The sequence below is a fragment of the Tribolium castaneum genome, chromosome 5 (assembly GCF_031307605.1).
Source record: "Tribolium castaneum strain GA2 chromosome 5, icTriCast1.1, whole genome shotgun sequence".
In the NCBI taxonomy this organism is placed as follows: Eukaryota; Metazoa; Arthropoda; class Insecta; order Coleoptera; family Tenebrionidae; genus Tribolium; species Tribolium castaneum.
Window position 1 is genome coordinate 13,210,926 of NC_087398.1, and position 22,873 is coordinate 13,233,798.

The window sequence follows — 22,873 nt, forward strand, 5'->3', positions numbered from 1 at the left end:
AAAATATATTAGATGTTTTTAAACTGTTAAAAAGCGTGGCTTTCCCCCCTCTGAACAAACGATGACGCTTCTTGTGTGAAAATCGCTAAAAAGAACACCACGAAAGTAGACGTCCAGTGTCTCGTGAGCTGTTTTGCTAAGAACATTGCAGACATCATGAAAATTCTTATTTTTGCCTTTTTGGCACTGGCAGCCTATGTGGCGGCTGACAATAAGGTCGTGTGCTATTACAACAGCAAGGCGTACTTCAGGGACGGTGAGTAGAAACCACAAAAATCAAGAAGAAATTAAGAGATATAGAAACTGAAGAATAAAATAAGAAATCATATCTGCTTGTAGAAATGTAGAATAAAAAAATCACTTTTTCGCTGTATATTTGCAACCCAAGTGTTACCCAAACGAGATATAATATTGTGTTCAGTTCAAGGCTGTTTTTTGTAATTTTTACATAAAAAAGAAATTATTTCCTTGAAGTTTGTTAAAAAGATGATGGTCATTTATGATATAAAAAATATTAAACCGCTTTTGCCGGTAGGTATTAGCAAATCTAAAAGTTTACATAACTTTTGCACCTCCACAATTCTCCTAGAAAATAATTAGATTCATATTTTAAGATCTCTTCATCAATTCGGTCAACATCAAGGTTCAAAAACCACAAATAAGGTGTTACTTTTTAAGAATGACGTCAGACAGTGGTCACCGACTACAATTTCAGATCACTGTTGACAATCTTTTTTTAAGACGAGATGTTTGCCTTGAACGTGGAAATCTAAATAAATGGAGCGTTTCGGCCCTGAGCTGATATGAATAATAATGATAATAATTATGTTATTGTAATTAAGAAAATAAGTGCACAAATTTTATTAACAAATGCCAGTCTTGTGATTTTCCGTCTTCTAGAGCATTCGAACGTTTTATTTTTAGTTATTTAATATTCTTGAAGAGGTCATCGGAATATTATCAATCAATTTTTCAGAATTCGTGACGTTAGACCTAATAAATTATTATGTAGTAAACAGTTGAGCAATACATTGTGCATAATTTGTAAAAAAATTCTCAGGTCAGGGAAAATTCGACGTGAACTTCATAGACCCCGCTCTACAATTCTGCACACACTTAATTTATGGTTACGCTGGCATTAATGCCGAAACTTTCAAAGCACAACCTTTGAATGAACTTTTCGATGTCACCAGAGACAATTATAGACACATCACCGAATTGAAGAGACGTTTTCCTGGATTGAGAGTCCTTTTATCGGTTGGCGGAGGTGAAGATATCGGAGATGATGGCAATATCAAATATAGGACAATTGTAAGAAGCCAATTTTTGTAAAAAAAAAATCGCCTAAATTTGGTTATTTAGCTCGAATCAGTTGACCACCGCTTGGCTTTCGTCAACTCGGCTCAAGCCCTAGTCAAGAATTTCGGCTTCGACGGCTTGGACCTAGCTTGGGAATTCCCCGAAACCAAACCGAAGAAAATCAGAGGCAAAATCAGCTCGTTCTTCAGCAAACTCAAACACAAAATTGTCGGCGAGTCTGTGATTGACGAGAAGGCCGAAGAACACAAAGAACAATTCACGGCACTCGTCCGTGAAATCAGAAACGCCTTCAGACACGATGGCCTCTTATTAACAATGAGTGTCCTACCCAACGTAAACAGCTCAGGTATAGTTATTAATAATACGAGTGCGAAAACATACAGGGTGACCCAGGGGTGCATAATCGGTCTATAACTTTTTTATTATTTAAAATATTGCGATTATGTTTTCATTATCCGATAGAGCGACTTAAAGTGCACAAACTGAAAATATTTTTATTGTTCACAGGGTGTTGTATACAGGGCTGGTCAACCAAAGTTATATTTTTTCAAATGGAACACCCTATATATTTTTGCATGATTAGATTCTACGCAAAAAAATAATGTAACATCATATAAACTATTATGTGACTATCTCTTTTCGTTTCGGAATTATTCAACTTTTCGTTATAGAAAAGACCAATTTTTGAAAAATCGCTGCAAAGTCGTCTATGAATATTTTCCGGTAAATTTGCAACAGAAAAACTCAGAATAACTTGTAGTTTTAGGAAATAGTCAACTTTTACTTGAAACACGGAAATAATGTACAGGGTGTGCCAAAACGCAAAAAGTTGAGTAACTCATTTTTTTCAAATGGAACACCATGTATTTTTTTAAATGTATCGATAGCATTTTTGATAAACTTTCTATTGATATGCGGTTTTTATAGCAAGTTTACAATATTTCTTAAAGTGTTCAAAAAAATAAAAAATATATTTTTTATTTATTTTATTAATAATTCTTGATGAGTGAAATTCATTTATGCATCAGATAATAATTAGATTACTTGTGTAATTAATCACATAAGTACATATCAAAAAATGAATTACCATTTGACTATCAGATTCTAGGCTAACATATTGTCTTGTAATAAAATATATTTTTTTGAAAAATCTCGAAAAATATTTTAAAATATTTTTAAACTCCATACCGTTAGAAAGCTTATCAAACTGCTTTCGATACATTTAATAAAATACAGGGCTGTTCCATTTGAAAAATATGAGTTATTCAACAATTTGCGTTTTGGCGCACCCTGTATATTATCTGCGTGCTTTAACTAAAAGTTGTCGATTTACTAGAACTACAAGGTATTCTGAATTTTTCTGTTGCAAATTTATCGGAAAATATTCATAAGCGACTTTGCAGTGATTTTTCAAAAATTGGTCTTTTTTATAGCGAAAAGAGATAGACCCATAATAGTTTATATAAAGGTGCATTATTTTTTGCGTAGAATCTAATTATGAAAAAATATATAGGGTGTTCCATTTAAAAAAAATATAACTTTGGTTGACCACCCTGTATACAACACCCTGTGCATAATAAAAACAGAATGGTAATATATCAAATAGCAAAAAAGTTATAGACCGATTACACACCGCTGGATCACCCTGTAAGTTCGAGGGCTGTCGTTATGCAACGAGCGTATGCGAGTGGCGTACCTAGATACAGTGTTTATTCAAATTTTTTTGTTAAAACATTTTAATTTAAAACACGTCGCTATGGAAAGCGTGTTTTGAAATAGTGAAAACATTAATTTAAAACACGTTGCTATGGGAAGCGTGTTTTAAAATAGTGAAAACCCTTTGCTATCGGAAATAATTAAAAAAAATATATTGAAAAAATAGCATTTTTTACGTATTACCAGTTTATTACGACCCCCGTGCCTTGGCCCCCAACCTGGACTTCATCACCCTCGAAGCCTTCGACTTCTACACCCCCAAACGCAACCCCAAAGAGGCCGACTACCCCGCCCCCCTCTACGAACTAATCGACCGAAAATACGACGAAAATGTTGACTACCAAGTCAGATATTGGTGAGCTTTTAATTTTAAATTTGTTTAAGCTTGAATGAAATGGGGTTATAGGTTGCAAAAGGGGGCCCCCAACAACAAGCTCATCCTGGGAATCCCCGCGTACGGCCGCGCCTGGAAAATGGACGAGGACTCCTCGATCAGTGGGGTTCCCCCGCTTTCGATCGACGGTGCCCTCGAGGCGGGCCCTTACAGCAAAGAGGAGGGCCTTTTGAGCTACCCCGAAGTGTGCGTTAAACTTGCCAACCCCCAGAAACTGACCACAGCTGCTGGGAAACATTTGAGGAAAGTCGGAGATCCCTCCAAGAGGAAAGGTGAGGAGTGGCATAAAAATGAAGTTACCAAGAGATATGGTAATAATTTTTGATTTTAATTGTGTTTAATTGTTTCTGTTACAGGGACTTATGCGTTCCGCACCCCTGATGAAAATGGAGAAGGTGGGGCTTGGGTCGGGTATGAGGACCCCGACACTGCAGGAAATAAAGCTTCGTATGCCAGAGCAAAGGGATTGGGTGGTATTGCCATTGTGGATATCACCTTAGACGATTTTAGGGGGCTCTGTACCGGTAATAAATACCCAATTTTGCGTGCCGCTAAGCTTGGATTGTAATTAAAAGCGATTTCCACTAATTGTGTTATTTTATGTAAAGTGATATTGTGATTTTGACAAATAAACTTTTTACAAAAAATTTTGTTTGTTGTTTGCCCCTTTATCATCTTTTTTTTTTTTAATAAAAAAATGGAATTACAGCATCTACACTTGTAGATTACAACGTTATTAACCATTTTTGATAAATATCCGTCTTAGACAATATATCAGTGTTTTTAAAAGTTCAAGTTTTTTAATAAAACATAAACTCCTCTTGTTGTTTTATTGGTATAGTTGAGTTTTTTACATTACTGGTGTGCATTTTAAAGTAATAGTTAATTTGTCTCAATTTAATGCCATTGCTCTTATTTGAACGGCATTTCCCTATTTAATTACGCGTCATTGTAAAATCTTTTTCTGCATGTTTGACTTTTATTTTGAGAAATTTTTACATATTTGGTTTCTCTACAGAACTATAGGGAAATTTCTTTTTCTCAAAATATCAAGTTGACTTTAAGAGAGTACCATTATCCATCGCACCCTATTTCTAGAAAACAAACGTGGTTATTTCCAATGATTCATATAAATGATGTCACGATAAATAAATTAAGTACTTTGAATTCAATTCAATGAATTTAAGCTTTTCCATGTCTAATACCAAGCAGTCAGCAATAATAAATAACAATATTTATCAATTTAAGTTGTTCATAAAATTACGACGATAAATCAGAAACAAGTTCAGTGCATTTTTGAATAATAAACATTTTATGTAATCAATGTGACCTAATTGTATTTAAACAACACATTAGAAGCAAGCAAACTCTTTCTCAGAATTGATAACTGCAGGAAAATAGATCAAGTGCTCATTCTCAAAATTTTTTTGACTACCTATCCTCATGTTTATTATTACGAAATGCCATTCTCTAAACTGTTTTTTTTAATACATATAGGTTGTCTCATTGATTTAAAAAAAGCCCATTATTATTATTGACTTTTAAATGTTGGAAAGTTAATCTTTTTTGACAAAAGGTACTTATAGACATTAACCCCCTGACTCACCTAAAATTATTTACAATGCAGCTACAATATAAATTTATTTTATTAAATAAAACACCCTATATTTTTTTCATTTTTTGATGTCTTTAAAGCTAAATTGCAATTGGTCGGTTTTACTTAGTTTTTGAAATAAATTGGTTTTTTTTGATAAAATACGCTTTTTTAAAAATGTATTACATAAAAACTAAGCATCCTAGAAAAGTTCAAACTTAAAAAATATCGATTTTTAGCTCACTGCAATCAAGAAGATAAAAAAATGAAGAGGATTGTTGCAAGTTAAGTAGTAACTTAAATATCTTAAATGGAACACTTTTTATTTTGGCATCTTAAAGACCTTTAAATTGTCTCCGTAAAAACATTAATATTAAATGTCTCTTATTCATTAAACTCATTAGTCATTACTCAAAAGGTATTTAACTTTAAACATTAAAAAAAATAATAACTATTGTTTCAGTAGTCGAAAAGTGAAATTTTCAGCTGATAATAACCTTAATATCACCCTTAGGCCATTATTCGTCATTTCTCCAACTCCAACAAAAGAAACTCCAACTTTGTGCAAATTTAGTGGTGAAATTTTTAAAGTCAAATATCTCTTTAGTTATTGACTTTAGGCATTTGAGAAGCAAAGTTAAATATTAACAAACTTCTTATTTTTTTACATTCCAAATTCCAATGCGAATTGGTACGGATTTTAAGTTTGAACTTTTCCCTTTAAAATGATAAAAGTCCTTTTCTAGAACTTCTCTATACTTTTATAGGATTTCTTGTTTTTCTGTAATATTTTGTTAAAGCATGTTTTCGTTAAAAAAATAAAATTATTTCAAAAATTGAGCAAAATCAAATAACATAAGTTTATATCAAAATCGTCAGCAAAGAGCGGATTATATATTTTTTTCATATTTGATATATATTTGCGTATTTTCAGAGTCGGTTGCATCGTTTTATAAATTAATTACTTCAATGAGATAATCTTGTAAAAATTCGGTACTATTTATTCTTAATACCGGAACCCTTTTCTACCTAGTGGAGACTTTTTGGTGAAAAATGGATTGTTTACACTTTGAAGAGAAACTTTCATAATGCTCTAGAACCAGTTTGGCGAAATGTTGTTAGAAATTATAATTTGCTAATTGCTTGAGTCGTTTCATTCAAAGAATGTTTAACAAATTAACAAATAATTTTCAAAATAACTTTAAATGAATTAGAGAGATGTAAAGATCTCAAAACAGAAAAAAATGCGTTTCTTTGTAACATTAACTGAAGCATAAATATTACCTGTTTTAAAACTATAAATGAGCCAAAGTCGCATTTACCGATTTTTTTCAAAATAAGGTTGATAAAGTTGTAAAATAGTTATTAATGATTAGATTTCTCATTGAAACTGTAAATTACATTACCTATTAATTTTTTGAAGTGCATGAATATTTTATAACAACTAATTTTGAGAGAAAATGCGATCTTGGTATTTTTAGTTTTAAAACAACTAATAGCTACTAATAATAAAATAGATCGTTTACAACTTACCTAAAATTAATTAGTTCTAATTAATAATTGATTAATTTATTAATTGTTTAGGGTAGGTATCTTAAACAAAAATTGATTTGTTGGTACGCATATTTTTTTCAAATAAATAAATATTATTTTTTTACTATTTTTAACTAGGTATCAAGAGTATAAATTTTTGCATATTTTAAAAAAAGTTTTGCATATTTTGAGCATATTTCCATGCATATTTTTCCCCCTCTAATCATCAGTGTATTAAAAGCTACGTCCAAAAATGCAATAAAATGTTGAGTGTTCCATTAAGAAAACATAAATTTGTATTGTATTCGGAAGTAAAGTTACCGTTGGGGGCGCCACTGAGGTAGGTCGAAAACAGTAACCATAAATGGCGGGAAAATGTTTATTCGGATATTTTGAGCGTTGGACGAATTTTGAGGCTTCACAATTATTACATTGCCTATACGGAATAACTATTGTATGAAAAGTCTACCTTTTGGCATAATTTACGTTTAAGTGCATTAGCAGTTGTTAATCTTAATTGTAGTTTTGTAGATTTACCGAATTATTTCATGATTTTGTCAGTGGAAAAATTCTAACCTAAAATTCACAAACTTCACTAATTTATTGGTTTCTTGAGCCCAAATTTATGTTCGCTGTAATCCATTACTTATAGTCTTTAATTAGACAACTGTTTGATAACACTTTGTAATGAAAATTCAAATCTTTTTCACTTTTAATCCACTTTCAAATTCCAACAAGAAACACTTTATACCTCGAAAAACCACAGAACCAAAGTGAACGCTAGTATTTACCACCACGTACTTTTAAAGTAATTCTCTCTAATGTAAGCAATTAACACTATACACGCAAAATTGTTAAAGAATTCATTAAATGTCAATTAAATGTGGAATTACAAAAATTTCGTTACTGTTTTCGACATAGTTCAAAAGTCATCACCAGAGGGCGTCTAGTTAATTTTATTTCCGAATTGATGCAGGAGATTAGTATCTACAGCTTTTGTAAAAAACTATTTATTATTCAAATATTTAAGTCAATAATGGATTTTTAAATTCGGTACACCCTGTATGATAATTTGATAACTGGTAAGTAAAGCAATTTTCATTTCAAACTTTTCAACACCTTTTTTTATTAAGCATAAAATTGCCAATTTCAAAATTTCAAAATTTTCAAGGTCCATCATCACATTCACTAGAATTTTTAAAATCAAAACATTAAATTCGGTTAACACAAAAAGAACAAAGCTTTTCCTAGTTTAAAATATTTTGAAGAACCAAGAGTAGCTAAATAGTCTAATTTCGTAAAATTAGAATAATTCAATGTAACAACAAAAGTGTTAGTAATCGTCAACAATAAACCACTGGTAAGTGCCTTGATTCTTTAATATCTAGCTGCAAATTCGCGCTAACCATTCAGTACAGCACCAACAACACACCACAAACCATGGGCTCCTTCAAGCCACTTCTATTTTTTGCTGTAGCTACTTTATTCGCAGCTTACTGTAAAGCCGAAAGCAAAGTTGTTTGTTACTACGATAGCAAGTCGCACTTCAGGCAGGGTAAGTTTTACTTTATATTTGACACAAAAATCAAATTTGAGCACAAACGTTGTTTATTTGTTTACCTTGACACCGGCTTAGTCATGGATTTATTTTTTGACCGTGAACTGAAAGCCAGATGACCGTTGGATAATGTATTTGCATAAAGGCGACAGAATACAAATTACATAATTAGGTGCTAAATAAAGAAAAAATAAGCCGGCACCTCACGTACAATTCTAGAAACCCCTGTGACGATTCGTGTTGATTTTTTTAACATTTACACGATTTCTAAGAATCACTTATCTTAAAAAAGGTTATCACCTCGTTTTTATTTGCTGTCAGCAACAATCTGTTGTTATTAAATTAAAATGGAAATAAGTGCAAACTCTTATTGGAAAATTGGCCAACCTTGGGCCGTAATTGTGTTAGCAAAATTGTAAAAGGCTTCTAATTTGCATGACTTAATATTTTCCTCAAGGGCAAGCAAAATTCGAAATCACAGACCTAGAACCGGCCCTGCAATACTGCACCCACCTTATCTACGGCTACGCCGCCATAGACGAGGAAACTTACAAACTAACTCCACTCAATGAACAATTCGACGTAATTAAAGACAACTATCGAAAAGTCACAGACCTCAAAAAACGCTTCCCTAAACTTAAAGTCCTACTTTCGGTTGGAGGCAACGCCGATGTCAGCGGCCAAGACGAAGAAAAAAATATCAAATACCGAAACTTAGTAAGTGCCAACTTATTCACTTCTGCAGTTAATTATTCAATTATTTAAATAGTTGGAGACCACAACTCGACGACTCGCGTTCGTAAACTCTGCCTACACCCTTGTCAAAGCTTACGGTTTCGATGGCCTGGACTTGGCCTGGGAATTCCCCGAGAACAAGCCGAAGAAAATCCGATCCAAACTTGGAAGTATCTGGCATTCGGTGAAAAAAACGGTAGCTGGAGACAAGGTATTGGACGAGAATGCGGCCGAACATCGGGAACAGTTTGTTAGTTTAGTGAGGGAGCTTCGAGGGGCTTTCAAAGCCGAAAATTTGTTGGTCACTTTAACCGTTTTGCCCAATGTTAACAGCACAGGTGAAATATTCGCAAAAATAGTGATAAAATGAACTAATATTTTATTTTCAGTCTATTATGACCCTCGAGCTTTATCACCAAACTTGGAATTTGTCGTGCTTGAAGCGTTCGATTTTTACACACCTGCAAGAAACCCGAAAGAAGCTGATTATCCTTCGCCCCTTTACGAATTGGTTGATCGGAGAAATGACGAAAATATCGACGCTCAAGTCAAGTATTGGTAAGAAATGTTGTCATGCAGGATGTTCCGCCTAAACTCACATTAGAAGTATTGCAAGTTCTGATATTAATAATGATATTTATGGGGCATTTCACGCGAGCTGACAACGATAAAAATTTGACGTCTTGAAATTCGGTCATATTCGGGATAATTGTTCTCCTAGAAAGCACGATTATAAAACATAATGATTTTTTTGTATGACACTTATTTGTGAAGATAATGACTTCTAAAAAGTTCACAAATATGAGACACAGAGTTTTTGAAAGATTTTATTTAAAAAACTAATGCATACCAAAATATTTAAAATAGTGCTTTATCTATATAAAGAATTTTCTATAAAATTCTCTGTTCTTTTTTATTCTGAAATCAGATTTGAAATTAAAATTTTTTTCAAGTAGAAAACCGGAAGTGAAGTTTTAAATCTGAATTTTAGTAACTTGGACCTTTTTTTTTTTAATTTTTTTTTATTTCAAAAAATAGCTTATAATAACTAGATTTTACACTATAAGTGTAAAGCAAAATGGGATCTCTACTTACTTTAAGCTACTTTTTAAAATAAAAATTATTTAAAAAAAATGATCCAAGTTACTAAAATTCGGATTTGCAACTTCGATTCCGGTTTTCAATGCGAAAAAAAAAATCAAATTTCAAATTCGATTTTAGAGTTAAAAAGAACAGTGAATTTTGTGTATTAAACATCATTTTAAATATTTTGTTATATATTGTTTAATTAGAATAATAGTTTATAAAAACGTTATGCATAATATTTGGTCAATTTTTAGAAGTCAATAACTTTTTAAAGTCGCTCACAAAAAAATCATTACGTATTTACATTCACACCTTTTAAGAGAACAATTGTAACTGAATTTCAGGTTGTTGCATTTTTTTGAGTTGTCCGCTTCACGTGAAACGCCCCTTATCTGAAAACTGGTACACAACCATAACCCGTTCTGTTCAATGAAAACATTTCCAACATGGCGGCACTTCCGGTTATACCGGAAGTCAGTATTAACTTTCTTATTTTTTAGTGGAATATGTATTTTTTACTACATTTTTGGATTACTCGAGTTATTTCAAGGCGATTTTCCTGGACCTGAATTAAGCCGTTTTCGAAATATTCAGGGTTTATTGAAAATTTTTGGATTTTTACTTTTTACTTCAAAAATCTGTAATATTGGCATTTTTAGGGTTTTCAAAAGCGTGTTTAGACAATAAAAAAAAAACCTAATCTGCCCTTCAGTGTGTTCAAAATTAGAAAAAAAGTTTACAAACTCCAAAATCTTAAGGACAGCTTTTACCACTTTTAAAAATCAATTTTTCAAATGGAATGCCCCAATTTTTATTTCATTAGGTGGAAGAGAATTTCAGAAAAAAGCAATGGCCAATGAATTTCTCGATAATAATAATAATAATAATAATAAATAAATAATAATGAGGCCTTTATAGAAAAAACAAAAAATAAAATATACAAACTCTGTGGGACGAAGTCTAACCAAAGGCTACTCAACTCAACCCCAAAATAAAAAAAAATATTATATAAAAATTAAACAATAGGAAAAATAAACATACATGTAAGTAACTGCAGAGAAGTAAGTAATTACAAAAAGAAAAGTGAAAAAACTCTATAAAATGAAAAGAAAACTTAAAACCAAAGAAGATGCGAAAAGAATGCAAATGAAAGTGGAAATGTAGCATGCAATGATGAAAACCATAAAAATTAACAATTAACCGTGTGAGAACAAAAAATCTTTGTAGAGTTACGAATTCTATTCACCGAAACATTCAACTGAAAAAGTACCATGGAATCAAAAACTTTAACATCATTATAAATTAACGAGCGTTGAAAGATGGATATGCTAAACTGAGGCATAGAGAATTTTCTAGCTTTTTAAAGTGTCTAATTGGTCTAAACTAAGATGTTACGAAAAAAACAGATAAAGCTATCAGAATCCATGTAGACGAAGAAGACAAAGTATGGAAAAATTTAAACTTTTGGCTGAATGGTAATGAAAAATAAGCAATATTCATCAAAGAATCTGGATTTAAAGTATATTTTTTTGGAGTAAATTTTGGTCAGAGATAAAATTTGGGGTTGCCAGAATATGTTAAAGATGTTAAGAGATTTTACCAAATTTTATTAGATGTCAAACTTGGTAATATAGTCAGATATAGTTTTAATTTTTTGTTTAATAATATTTTTATATTCTAATTTTAAACCTATTCAGACAAGTCTTTTGTTTTTTTTTTAATTTACCAGTTACTATCCAATGAAAAGCTGTGCTCTAACGTCCTATCCAGAAATAAAAATCCATTTGGAGGGTTCGAAAACCTGACAAATAACCTGAATAAGATTTTTGGCTCTTTTTCAATGATTTTTGCGTGTACCAATAAAATTATCTAAAAAGAAAAATCCATTTTGTTATGTCTAAAAACAAGGAATGCTGTAAGGTTTTTTTGGTTGCTATTAATGTAATTATGTTTGATTTTGGATGATTTTCAACAGTTTTCCCATGTGCCCCTTTTTTGGTGGTCTATTGATTTTCGTGTATTTTTTGGGCGCATAAAAAATTTGATTTTTGTTTTTTGAAAGATTCATGTTTTCTTCGGTTGTTTACTTTAGGAAAAACATACCTTTTTTGGATTCTGTCTTGTTTTGTAAGGCGCCAAATATACCTTTTTGATTTGATGTTGTTTTTCTCTTTTTTTCGCATGCGCCAATTGCTCTGGTCCAGAAAGCCATTTTGGAGTGATTAAAAACAAGGTAATTTGTTAATTTTTTAGGGCGTTCTTAAAGTAATTTTGCATTATTTTGGGAAATTTTAACGGTTTTTTCATATGCCCAATTTTTAGTGGCCTACGGATATTTGAGTAATTTTGGGGTTCATACAAAATAATGCTTTCTGAAGGGTTTTTAGATCGTTTTCGATTGTTTTGTTTTGGAAGAGCAGTTAAATTTTTAGGGTTCTGCCTTGTTTTTTGAAAACGCCAAATGTCCCAGTCCAAAAATAAAAAGCCATTTTAGGTACTTAAAAACAAGCATTTTGTAAGTTTTTTAGATCTTTTACGGATGTTTATTTTTTGGAAAATTTTTAAGACTCTGCCCTGTTTTTTCATGTGCCCAATTTAGGTACTTTTGGAGTGAATGAAGATTATTGCCTTTTGAAGGGTTTTAGGTCTTTCTCCATTGCTTGCTTTTCAATTTGTAGGATTTTAACCTGTTTTTTAAGACGCCAAATGTCCTGATCCAAAAGTAAAAATCCAAAAATTTTCAAAAAAATACATTATCATTTCAAAAAAGACTGAATTTAGGGATAGGGAAAGCTGAAAACACTCACTTAAAATCGCTCGGGTAAAGCAAAAATGCAGTAAAAACACAACTTTCCATTCAAAATGCCGCCATTTGGTTTAATTTTCATTAAAAAGCTAACGGAAAGGGTTGTATACAAATTTTCAGGAGACTATCATTATTAAAACTCCCAATACTTCTATGTGGAGTTTAGTTAGAACAGCAAATCGTTTTAATTTTTCGACTTTTATTCTTGTGTAAATTAGGATGAGTAACGGGGCCCCCAGCGCCAAAATCGTGTTGGGTCTCCCAACCTTTGGTCGCGCTTGGGCAATGGACGACGAATCCGACATCAACGGCACTCCGCCTCTGCACATCTCGGGCCCTGCTGAAGCAGGCCCCCTCACAAAAGACGCCGGTCTTTTAAGCTACCCCGAAATTTGCACTTTACTCAACGACCCACAAAACGCCAAAACCCAGAAAGCTTTCCAAGTGAAAAGAGTCCCAGATCCCTCAAAACGCAAAGGATCCTACATTTTTAGACTCCCTGATGAAAATAACAACGGCGGTTTTTGGGTCGGTTATGAAGACACCGACACAGCCGGATATAAAGCCAGTTATGTGAAAGCCAAAGGACTGGGAGGGATTGCAATTGTTGACTTGTCGTTGGACGACTTTAAGGGAACTTGCGGGCGGGATAAATACGATATTTTAAGAACCGCTAAAACGCATTTGTAAATGTTATAACCGATTGTAATTATTTTTGAAAAAATATACAACATTAAATAAACAACTCAGTTGTGTTGCCCTCTGTTGTGTCTACCCAAGTTAGCAAACGTCGATGATTTAGCCCCCTTTTTGTTGTGTTTTCCGCGATTCTAAAATACGAGTAGCGCCAGAAATATCAATTGGAAATTTGACTCACCTTGGGTTGGAAAGTCCTTTTCATCTGCACACCCCCACTGGCACTGCCGGCCCCACCTTGAAACTGCCTAAAATCAACAGAGGAATAATCATACGGCATGAAATTCGAACTCTTATTGTTCTGTTCTGCATTCTTGCACTTAAACTTCTTCTTGGGTTGATTCCCGCCTTTTTGAACATTTTGGGGCCCCTGTCCGGCATTATTCCTTTTCCTTTTACTCTTCGGTACATTTTGAGCCTGATTTTGTTTATTTCCGTTGCCTTTATTCTGATGGATTGGAATTTGATTTTGTTGTTTTCCTTCAGTTTTAAATGAACGAACTTGAGTTAGATTTAGTTTGTTTCCTTCATTTTTAAACTGTCCAGGAGCTTGTACATTCCCTTTCTTTCCCTTTTTCTTATTTTTCTTCTTTTTACCACCTTCATTACCTCCATCATTAATTTCATCAAATTTCCGCTTGCGTGGCTTTTTTCTGCGATAGAAATTATTTTCATCAATAACATCGCTTATTACTGGAACCGGAGTATAAAAACTGTCCTCAACTATCACCACATCAGGCGATTCTGAATCAATTTCATCTCGTTTTCTTTTCCTTGAAGCACCCATTTCTATCAATGACAATTCTCTCTCCTTCCGTTCTTCTTCCTCTTTTTGCGCTTGCAACTCCTCACTAAACTTCTTGGATAATTGCACGAAATGATCCCTAATCTGAACACAAAATTAAACTTCATATTAACTAACGACTAAGAAGGACTATAAGTAGGAGATGAAAGGAAATACAAAAATTGCAGAATTTTCTGAACCCAAAAAAATAGTACGTGTCGGCGTCAAATCGTTTTACATTAATTTAAGTCCAACCAATTCACTAATTATTAGAAGAAAAGTGCAGAAATTTTGAGCTTTGCACTCCTAACAAACTAAAAAAAAAATGACGACTACAATTTTCATAAGAGACATAAGAAAAAATTATTTAAAATTTCGCCTTCGTTCCGTAATTTTCAAGAAGCTGTGAATACGGTTAAAGATACGAGGGTATTTACGGTCCCTGACATAGTAGGCTTTGCATGATATCGGCTCTTATTTTTCTATGAGAACTTTCATTATTAATTAATTGTGCCAAGTTTTGTTTATGTGTATGTTGTTCTTTAACAGCTGGGCCCTACTCCACCACCGACTTTGCGTTCCATCAACAACAGTATATTTTACACACTTTGTAAAATATACCTTGCAAAAATACTTTGCTTTACAAAAATTTACAACCAGTGAAAAAATTGGTGGAACACATTAACTTTAGAGTTTACTATTTTTGCAAAGCGCAAAGGGCAAAGTTGCAAAAAATGTTGGTGGAACGGTCGATGACAGATAAATTTTAATCATAGTAGAAAAAATGTTATGTCAGAGCGGTGATAACATATTTGCAGAAAAAGGGATTAACACCAACTGAAATTCACAAGCTTATGACAGATCTTTTAGTGGACTCTCCTCCTTTCCAAGTGGCAAAAAGCAAAGTATGGAGTGGCATCACAGAGGTTTTTCACCTCTATGCAAATTTCGAATTCAACGGGGGAAAGATTTTGGTCACAGTGTTCTAGGTTACAGAAGGAATTCTAATGATAATAATAATGATAATGGGTTTTTATTATGCAGGGTTAATTCTACAATTGTCCGAATGCATCGAGCCAAAAAGACCAGAAAAGTTGTCACTCAAAATTTTGCTCCATCGGGACAAAATCCGGTCATAAAATCTACATTGTCGTGGCTGCCATACAGAACCCTGGCTTTGAAATCCTAGAATACCCTCCATATTTAACAGACCTGGCACCCAGTGATTACTATCTATTTCCAAAATTTAAAGAAAACCTCCGTGGGAAAAAATATGAGGACGATAATGAAGTTATGACCGCAGGAAATGGCCGGGTTGAGGAGCAATCGGAAAACTTTTCTTGAAAAGCACTGAAGTATTGGAACATCGATGGACCAAGTACATTGAAGTCCATGAAGATCATGTTGAGAAACAAACAAAAAATGTTTAAAAAATTCTTTTTCTTTGTATATCAGGAACCGTAAATATTGATCTAACCTCGTACAAGAAAAGTGTTAAGAATAAATTTGTAGAGAATTAAATTTCCTCTAAAAAAGTCTGCAAAACCATATCACTATCATCAACGGTTTAGACCCAAAAAACGTTCAAAAGACGCTGGAGCGACAGATTCGTTTCGTTTTACCGGTGGTCAAGTAATAGAAAGTTAATTTATCCCTGAACTGTAGAAAAAAATATGGTGTCGCGGGCTTTTTTACAGGAAACAATTCTCTACAACTTTATTCCATACACTTTGTTGTATCTTCAGCAGTAGCGTATCAACCTACATACAGGCTGTTTGTGGATAGCGCTCACAAAATTTAACCACTAATAGACCTCGTCAAAAGAAACAACTTTTCTCTCTCCAATTTTTGCCAAAAACATATCATTTCTGAGTTAAAATTAAAAATAAGTTGAGGCTGAAAATCCGTCTTCGCCTATGTCTAGATACGATATTTTCATTCATTCTAATAAAAAGAAACTATTGAACCTAAAGAGCGTAAAGACAAAAAAACTTATCAGTGTCAATGTTAGTGGGTCAGTACCATAATAAAAATTGCTCAAAATGTTGCCCTTCGGTCGCAATGAACTCTTCAGGGTAGGAAAGCTTGCGGTCTTGCACACATCCCCTCGTGATTTCTAAATGATACGGTTGATGCTTGCGTAACACAAACGGTTAGCTCCTTGGCGGTATTACTTGGAACACAATTTGAACACTAGTTGTTTCACGTGAATCCAAAAAAAATCACACGGATTTAAATCTGAGAGCCTGCACCCGCTGGAGATGGTAAGAGTGTAACGGGATTATTTCCACTACCTCGTACACTAAAACCAGATCACTCATTTCGGCGTTTGAATAATTGGCCATAATGATTTAATTTCAAACTGACACGTGAATTCACTCGAAAGTAGGATTACGACTAACTAACCGAACGTCTAAACAAACACCTGCTAATTTTTTTGGTGCACAAAGTTATCCCTTTTTTGTGCATAAAAACGTTCACGGTCAACGTTCAGTGCAATTTATTTTCATTTAAATTTTACTTGCACCTAACAAGGAGAGACCCACTGAACGGCTCGTGAAAATCGTGGGGAGAAAAATCAAAAAATTTTTTGGATACGGAATTTGTTTTGTTTTCAAATTAATTTTTCATAACGCATTCTTTAAGTGGTTAAAATTTGTGGGTGCAATTCACAAAACCCTGTATTTTGGCGCTCAAAGCGCAAGAAAATTTCGTCTGTCTTTTTTTTTTCTCGCAGAGGGTGCTACGTTTATTTGAATTTTTACTTTATTAATAAATTTTTGGGACCAGCAACACTTTTGTATGGATTTTGATGGCAGAACAACACTGCTTCTTCTCAGATGACACAAGGTTTAACAATTTTTTGCGGCTTAATTAATTAGTTAATATTAATTAATTAATTTTAAATATAAAAATGAAAACACCTGTATTTTATTAAATAAAATAATAAATAATAATATTAATTTAATTAATAATAATTAAAAATGCTGATTCTTATTGAGCGATTATTATTTTAGACATACATTTGGTAGATTCACCCTCTTTATCTCATCAAAACTTTTTTAAATTTTAGTGTTTGATTCATTATTCGCTCCGTTTTTTAATAATTTTGATAATGATAAGTAATGGTGAGTATCACAATTATTGTAAAATTGTCCCCTATAATAAATTTCGATTGTTTATTTATACAAAATGCTAATAATACTAGTACATAGTTAAATAATACAATAAAAAAAATAAGAAATGATTAATAATTTAAGGTTTTTCTCTGACTTTCTTGTTAATAAAATGATTATTTTTTATTATATTTATCAAAAATGAAGTGTTTTTGATAATTTTGTCAAAACTGGGGACATTAATACATTATTGCTATAGCGCTTTTAATTTAAGATTAGATAGATAGTGAAGATGTCTTTTACTTTTTTCAATGCTAAAAACGATCATTCACCTGTACATACAATTAGTCACCGCTTTACAAGCCATGATTTCCAATAAAATTACAAGATTTGAAAATATGTTTGTCTGCATTAATATTTTTTGATAAATCTAATTGTCCCTTAGATGAAAGACCTATTAATTTTAAGTAAATTGCATTACAAGTTATGATCAAAATCTTCTTTGTAAATTTGAATCGACTTTGAGCATTTTTTTTATATTCCCCATAGCCATACTAGCAAGGAAGTCAAAAATCCGATTCCGAATTAATCTTTAGATAATTTTTATTATTTACTTAAAAAAACGTTCTTTTCTAACATTTTGCGCTCCAAGCCCGAGCTTCTTAGACTTCTGCTACAATAATTTCTATAATAAATAAAATTCTGTTATAATAATATATTTTTTTAAATATAGTATACGATAAAATTTCTGCATCATGTTTATGTCTTATTATTGAGAATTTAACTCTATCTGCCTGTATTTTTTGTTAACCGTTATCAAATACAACCATTTTTTCAAATTCATTTTTCTAAAAACTTAGACGCTCTCTGGCGACATTAACGAAACTCCTGAGAACAGGGCCATTTTATTTATATGTCGTTTCATATCCTAACCTTTAGATACCCGTACTAACGACAGACCACTCACCGAAGTTATCCTTTCATCATCAGTTTTCTCATCTTTTTCTTTTTGCGCCTTTGCTGCCTCATCTTCTGCCACAACGAACGGCTTAACTAACTTGTACCGCTCATAAGGACTCAAATACGCAGAAGTGTGCAGTTTTTTAAACGCTTCACCTGGTTTGAAACCTTGATCGGAGTTGAAAATCGAATATGATGACGGTTTTTCAATCGCTAAATCAACTTGAGCCACCCTTTTATTCTCCGCTTTGTATTGCTCATTTTGCAGCAGAGTTGGTAAATCGTCCCGAAACTCGTTTGTCTTTGTTAAGTCGTGTGGACAGTGTAAAACACTGTCCATGTTCACTTTGGACATTTCCTTCAAAACGCCTCGACCACTTGTCTCTTTCAAAATCGCCTAAAGTTGGATAATAGCACACAAAATACAACAAAACAAAATTATTTACTTTCTCCAAAGGCTGCTCACGAGCCTTTAAAATAATCTGATGCAATTCGAGTAAATGGGACCTGACCAAGGGCGGAATTGGGTTACAACAAGCCAAAATACCTTGCATTTCGCGCGGAAGCAGTTCGGAAATTTGCAGCAGCATGTGATTGGGCAAAACGTAACTGCAAGATTTTTATTCGTCCCGAAAACTAGAATCTTAGGAACAAAACTTACCCTAAACTTTCGTCTTCAATTCTCGCTATGTTGTCCCTCCACACATAAATCTCCTTCAAGGCGTACATTTGCCGATTGTCGAACATTTTTTTACACTTTCGGTACAACTCCAAATGGCTGTCTTCGTGCAAAATCGGTTTGAAATATCGCTTTTTGCAAACTTCAGTGCTGCGTTCAATCACCGATCGCAAGAGTTTATCACACTTGTTGGTTTTGTGCAACAACTCTCGCTTCATCATTTTATAAATGTAAATAAGATAGTGGGTGTCCTCTCGAGCGTATGATTTTAATTCGTCTGGTAACGGACGAATTCTCCAATCAGCCAATTGAAATTGCTTGTTTGGAGTAACATTGCAAAACTTTTTCATTAGGAAAGCCAAAGACAGTGCTGGATATTGCAACGCCTTTGCTGCTTGATGCGTATCGAACATATTCACAACGTAAAGTGATAAATCTCTCTGCAACCATTCGATGTCTTTATCGGCCCCGTGAAATATTTTAACGATTGTGTTTTTGGTAAAAACTTCGTTAAGAATTGAGAGTTTATCGCGTAAAGCTAGAGCGTCAATGAGATAATCTTTGTCTTCAGTTGAAATTTGGATGAGACAAGTGATTCCCATGAAAGATCGGTAAGAATGGTGTTCAACATCAACGGAAAATTCTTTGCAATGTCTGAGCGTTTCAACTAGCTCGTCTAGTTGTTCCGCTTTGTCTATCTCAATCAAAGGGGTGTCTGAAAGGCTTTTAGGCGGTACTGACTTTTCGTCAATTAGTTGTGAAGGTGTAGGTTGGAAGCGATCCAACTCGAATTCGTAAGGATGAGAATATCTGCAAGAAATAAGTGACTATATTTTAGAGTCCTTTCCACCATAAAAATGTTTCAAAATTTTATAAAACTTAGAATAGTTTATATTTTCACTTTGTGGTTAAAACGCGTAGTGTTTAAAATAAACGTTTGGTGTGTCAAGTTTTGTTAGTCAAAATTTTGAATATAATAGTCTGTTTAGAGCAATTTTTCGAAATGTTTTAAAAATATGAATACACAGGGTGATCCCAGAGATTCGAAAATACTAAAAAATTAATCTTTTTACAAAAAGCGTAAATACCAAGCCCCTGGCCCACCTAAACTATATAATTTTCAAGTATACAGATTGTTTCCGAAATTTATATAGATGTAATACAAACTTATGTTTTTTTTGCTTTTGCATTTTTAGATGTAGCTTTTAACACTAACGTTTTTTAGCTAATTTTTTATAGGCCAATTTTACTTAGTTTTTTAAAATAATTTATTCTTCGACACTGTCAAAATTTACGGTTTTTCTCCTGTGTAAGGAAGTTTTGACAACTGTTTGGCATTTCTCAGTACGAAACGTCAGAATATTTTTAACAAATTTAAAGCAATTTTAAGCCTTGCTGAGTCTATTTCGAAAAATAAAATGTTGTATTCAACTCGTTTTTGTGTAAATCGGTTCTTTTATTTCGCCTCGTGGATGATAAACCACTCGTTTTCACTCGTGGTTTAAAAATCCACTCGTGAAATAAAGCGTCCGATTTACACTCAAACTCATTAAATAAATAACTATTAATTTTGACAAAAACAAGCTTTTTAAAAAATGTTACAAAAAATTAAGAATTCTCGAAAAGTAGGATTTTCACCGATTTAAAGAAAAAAGTTTAAACTTAAAGAATACATTTTTTTTAACTCACTGCATTCAAAAAAATAAAAAGATGAAGAGGTTTGTTGTAAGTTTAATAATTTAAAAAATTTTAATGGAACAACTTACCTTTAATTTTTGTATCTAAAAGAACTTTAAAATGTATTTATGGTGAATCTTTAAAACCCCAACAAATCATCCGTGATAGAGTTACTATAGTTACTATTGTCAAGAATAATTAAAATTGACTTTAAGGCTTAACTACACCGGTTCGGCTTATAAATAAAGCTTAACAAAGCTAGGCTTACAGGTATGTAGAGTTTAAATAAATCGAGTTGCACTGTGATTTTATCTGTTAATCCGACAATTGCCAGTCAATTAGTTGTCAATAGCACTCAATAATTTACAAATAAGGAGAAATGTAGATTTTTTATTACTGCTATCAAGAGTAAAAAATAATTCAAAGAAATTAAAAATAAAAAGTACTTGCTTAAGTTTTTAACTTTGTTATAAAAAAAAGTTTTGCTGTAGAGACGACTAAAGAGAGCTAAATGTGTAAACTTTCTTGTTTAGATATAACGTACCAACAAAAATTTAGGGTATAGCTTAGGTATATTAGTATAATATTATATAACTAAGCAGAATCGGCCAATCCAACTTTACATAAAAATCATCAGTATTAAAAGTTGCGTTCAAAAATACAATCACATTTAGAGTGCTCCATTTAAAAAACATAAGTTTGTATTCTACAGGGTGAGTCAATAGCGGATTATTTCTGACATGTCCTAAGATGCAACCAAAAATAAACTTACCACTTGAAGACTGACCATAAGGAAATTTTAGCAAAACGGTTAAAACAAATTTGACATTTTGATTGCCCAAACAATGTAATCGTGGATTAACTTTGAGATTTTTTAATGATTTCCAATATGGTTTGCTGGAATCAGCAGTATTATATATAATTGATTGCATATTAACAAAAATCGGTAAATAACCCACTATTGAGTCATCCTGAATTTCATTTCTGAAATACTCTATATTTGAAAATAATAATTTAGTTAATTAATTTAATTAATTTAGATCTGCAAATTTTATAAAGAAAAAGATTAATTTCCTAACGTTTAAGTCATTAATGGACTTTTTCAAGTCGCTGAGATTTTTACTCCAATATCTGATGTAAAACAGAAAAATGACTTACTCTTGCCTGTCTTCATATTCTTCTAAAAATATGGCCAACGGTTTCAGCGAATTTGGTTTTTCCGTAATCCTCGGAGACCAAGGCGTCTTATTCCTGTTATCAATTTGGTCCTTGAAAAATTTCTGGGGCCTAATAATATTCTTGGCGGTAATCAGTTTGATACAGTTCTGGCCACTTGACTGAAAGTACGTCGTTAAAAAAGCCCAACTGAAAGTGAAAATTGCACTACCTCAGGAACAACCGAACTCACAGTAACAGTGGCAGCGGTTTGCCGATTCCAAGACCCATTCACAGGCAACTGGGCGCTGACCGTTTGCAACACCACTGGTGCAACCACCGTTTTGCGAATCCCGTTCATTTCGTCGATATTATTAGCAACTTTTTCAAGAATTATATCATTTGCCTCAATCACAAGCTCGATTTTCTCGTCCAAAACACGGTTCCTTAGATTACTGTCTAGATCATTGCAACGCATAACTTGGTTCATTAAACGCAAGACGTGATTGCCTTCCACTTTCATGATTTCTTTGAAGGAGTCGGAAATGTTGTAAAAGTCCCAGTCGCGACCCGACGGTAACGCATTGGAGTGCTTGATCGCCTCCATTAGGACCTTAAAGCCGTCCTGAAAGCCCCACGTTAGGACATAACCTCAAAAATACCAAAATGAGCAACCTTCGTAAACTGCTCCATGGACGAGTAGCCCGGGATAATCTCCGAGTCTTTACTTGCTCCCTCAGGGTGCTCCTGAGCTTTGTCACCCATTTTAAGCTCCAATAATTCACTTGTTCACTTTCATAACATAACCACAACTTTTGACAAGTGACAGACGACAAGAAGTTGTAATGGAGGGGGATTTTGAAAAAATATTTTGGAGGATTGAATTTTTTAAAATTCCTTTTGCCGTTTTTATTTATGGTTTCATTTCATTGGAACCAAAAACTGTTAATTTGAACGTAAGGGAGTATTAATTTGAAACACGATACGCAAATGGTGCGAAGCCTCCCACTTTGGAAGTAAAGTTTGAGCGAATGCAATTACCATGAATGGTATGTAATTGCGTT

General features: G+C 33.0%; 3 protein-coding genes across 3 annotated transcripts; 2 read left to right on the top strand and 1 right to left on the bottom strand.

Moving 5' to 3' along the window:
* Positions 1-139: 139 nt before the first annotated feature.
* On the top strand, positions 140-4,077 carry Idgf4 (imaginal disc growth factor 4). The gene is made up of 6 exons (NM_001044626.1): positions 140-256; positions 1,061-1,311; positions 1,363-1,666; positions 3,223-3,391; positions 3,443-3,702; positions 3,787-4,077. The coding sequence occupies exons 1-6, from the start codon at positions 157-159 to the stop codon at positions 3,996-3,998; spliced, it is 1,296 nt and encodes a 431-aa protein (NP_001038091.1). The 5' UTR covers positions 140-156; the 3' UTR covers positions 3,999-4,077.
* Positions 4,078-7,985: 3,908 nt separating this feature from the next.
* On the top strand, positions 7,986-13,487 carry Idgf2 (imaginal disc growth factor 2). Its single transcript, NM_001044627.1, is given in 5 exon segments — positions 7,986-8,112; positions 8,573-8,832; positions 8,885-9,188; positions 9,240-9,408; positions 12,961-13,487. Coding segments are annotated over 5 exon segments (1,320 nt in total). The 5' UTR covers positions 7,986-7,997; the 3' UTR covers positions 13,433-13,487.
* Positions 13,426-22,747, bottom strand: Rrp6. The gene is made up of 8 exons (XM_015979922.2): positions 22,485-22,747; positions 22,042-22,434; positions 21,813-21,991; positions 18,960-19,787; positions 18,745-18,907; positions 18,306-18,695; positions 13,620-14,327; positions 13,426-13,572 (listed from the first exon to the last, which is right to left on the bottom strand). Exons 1-8 carry the CDS (start codon positions 22,572-22,574, stop codon positions 13,489-13,491), a joined length of 2,835 nt encoding a protein of 944 aa, XP_015835408.1. The 5' UTR covers positions 22,575-22,747; the 3' UTR covers positions 13,426-13,488.
* Between the last annotated feature and the right edge of the window lie 126 nt (positions 22,748-22,873).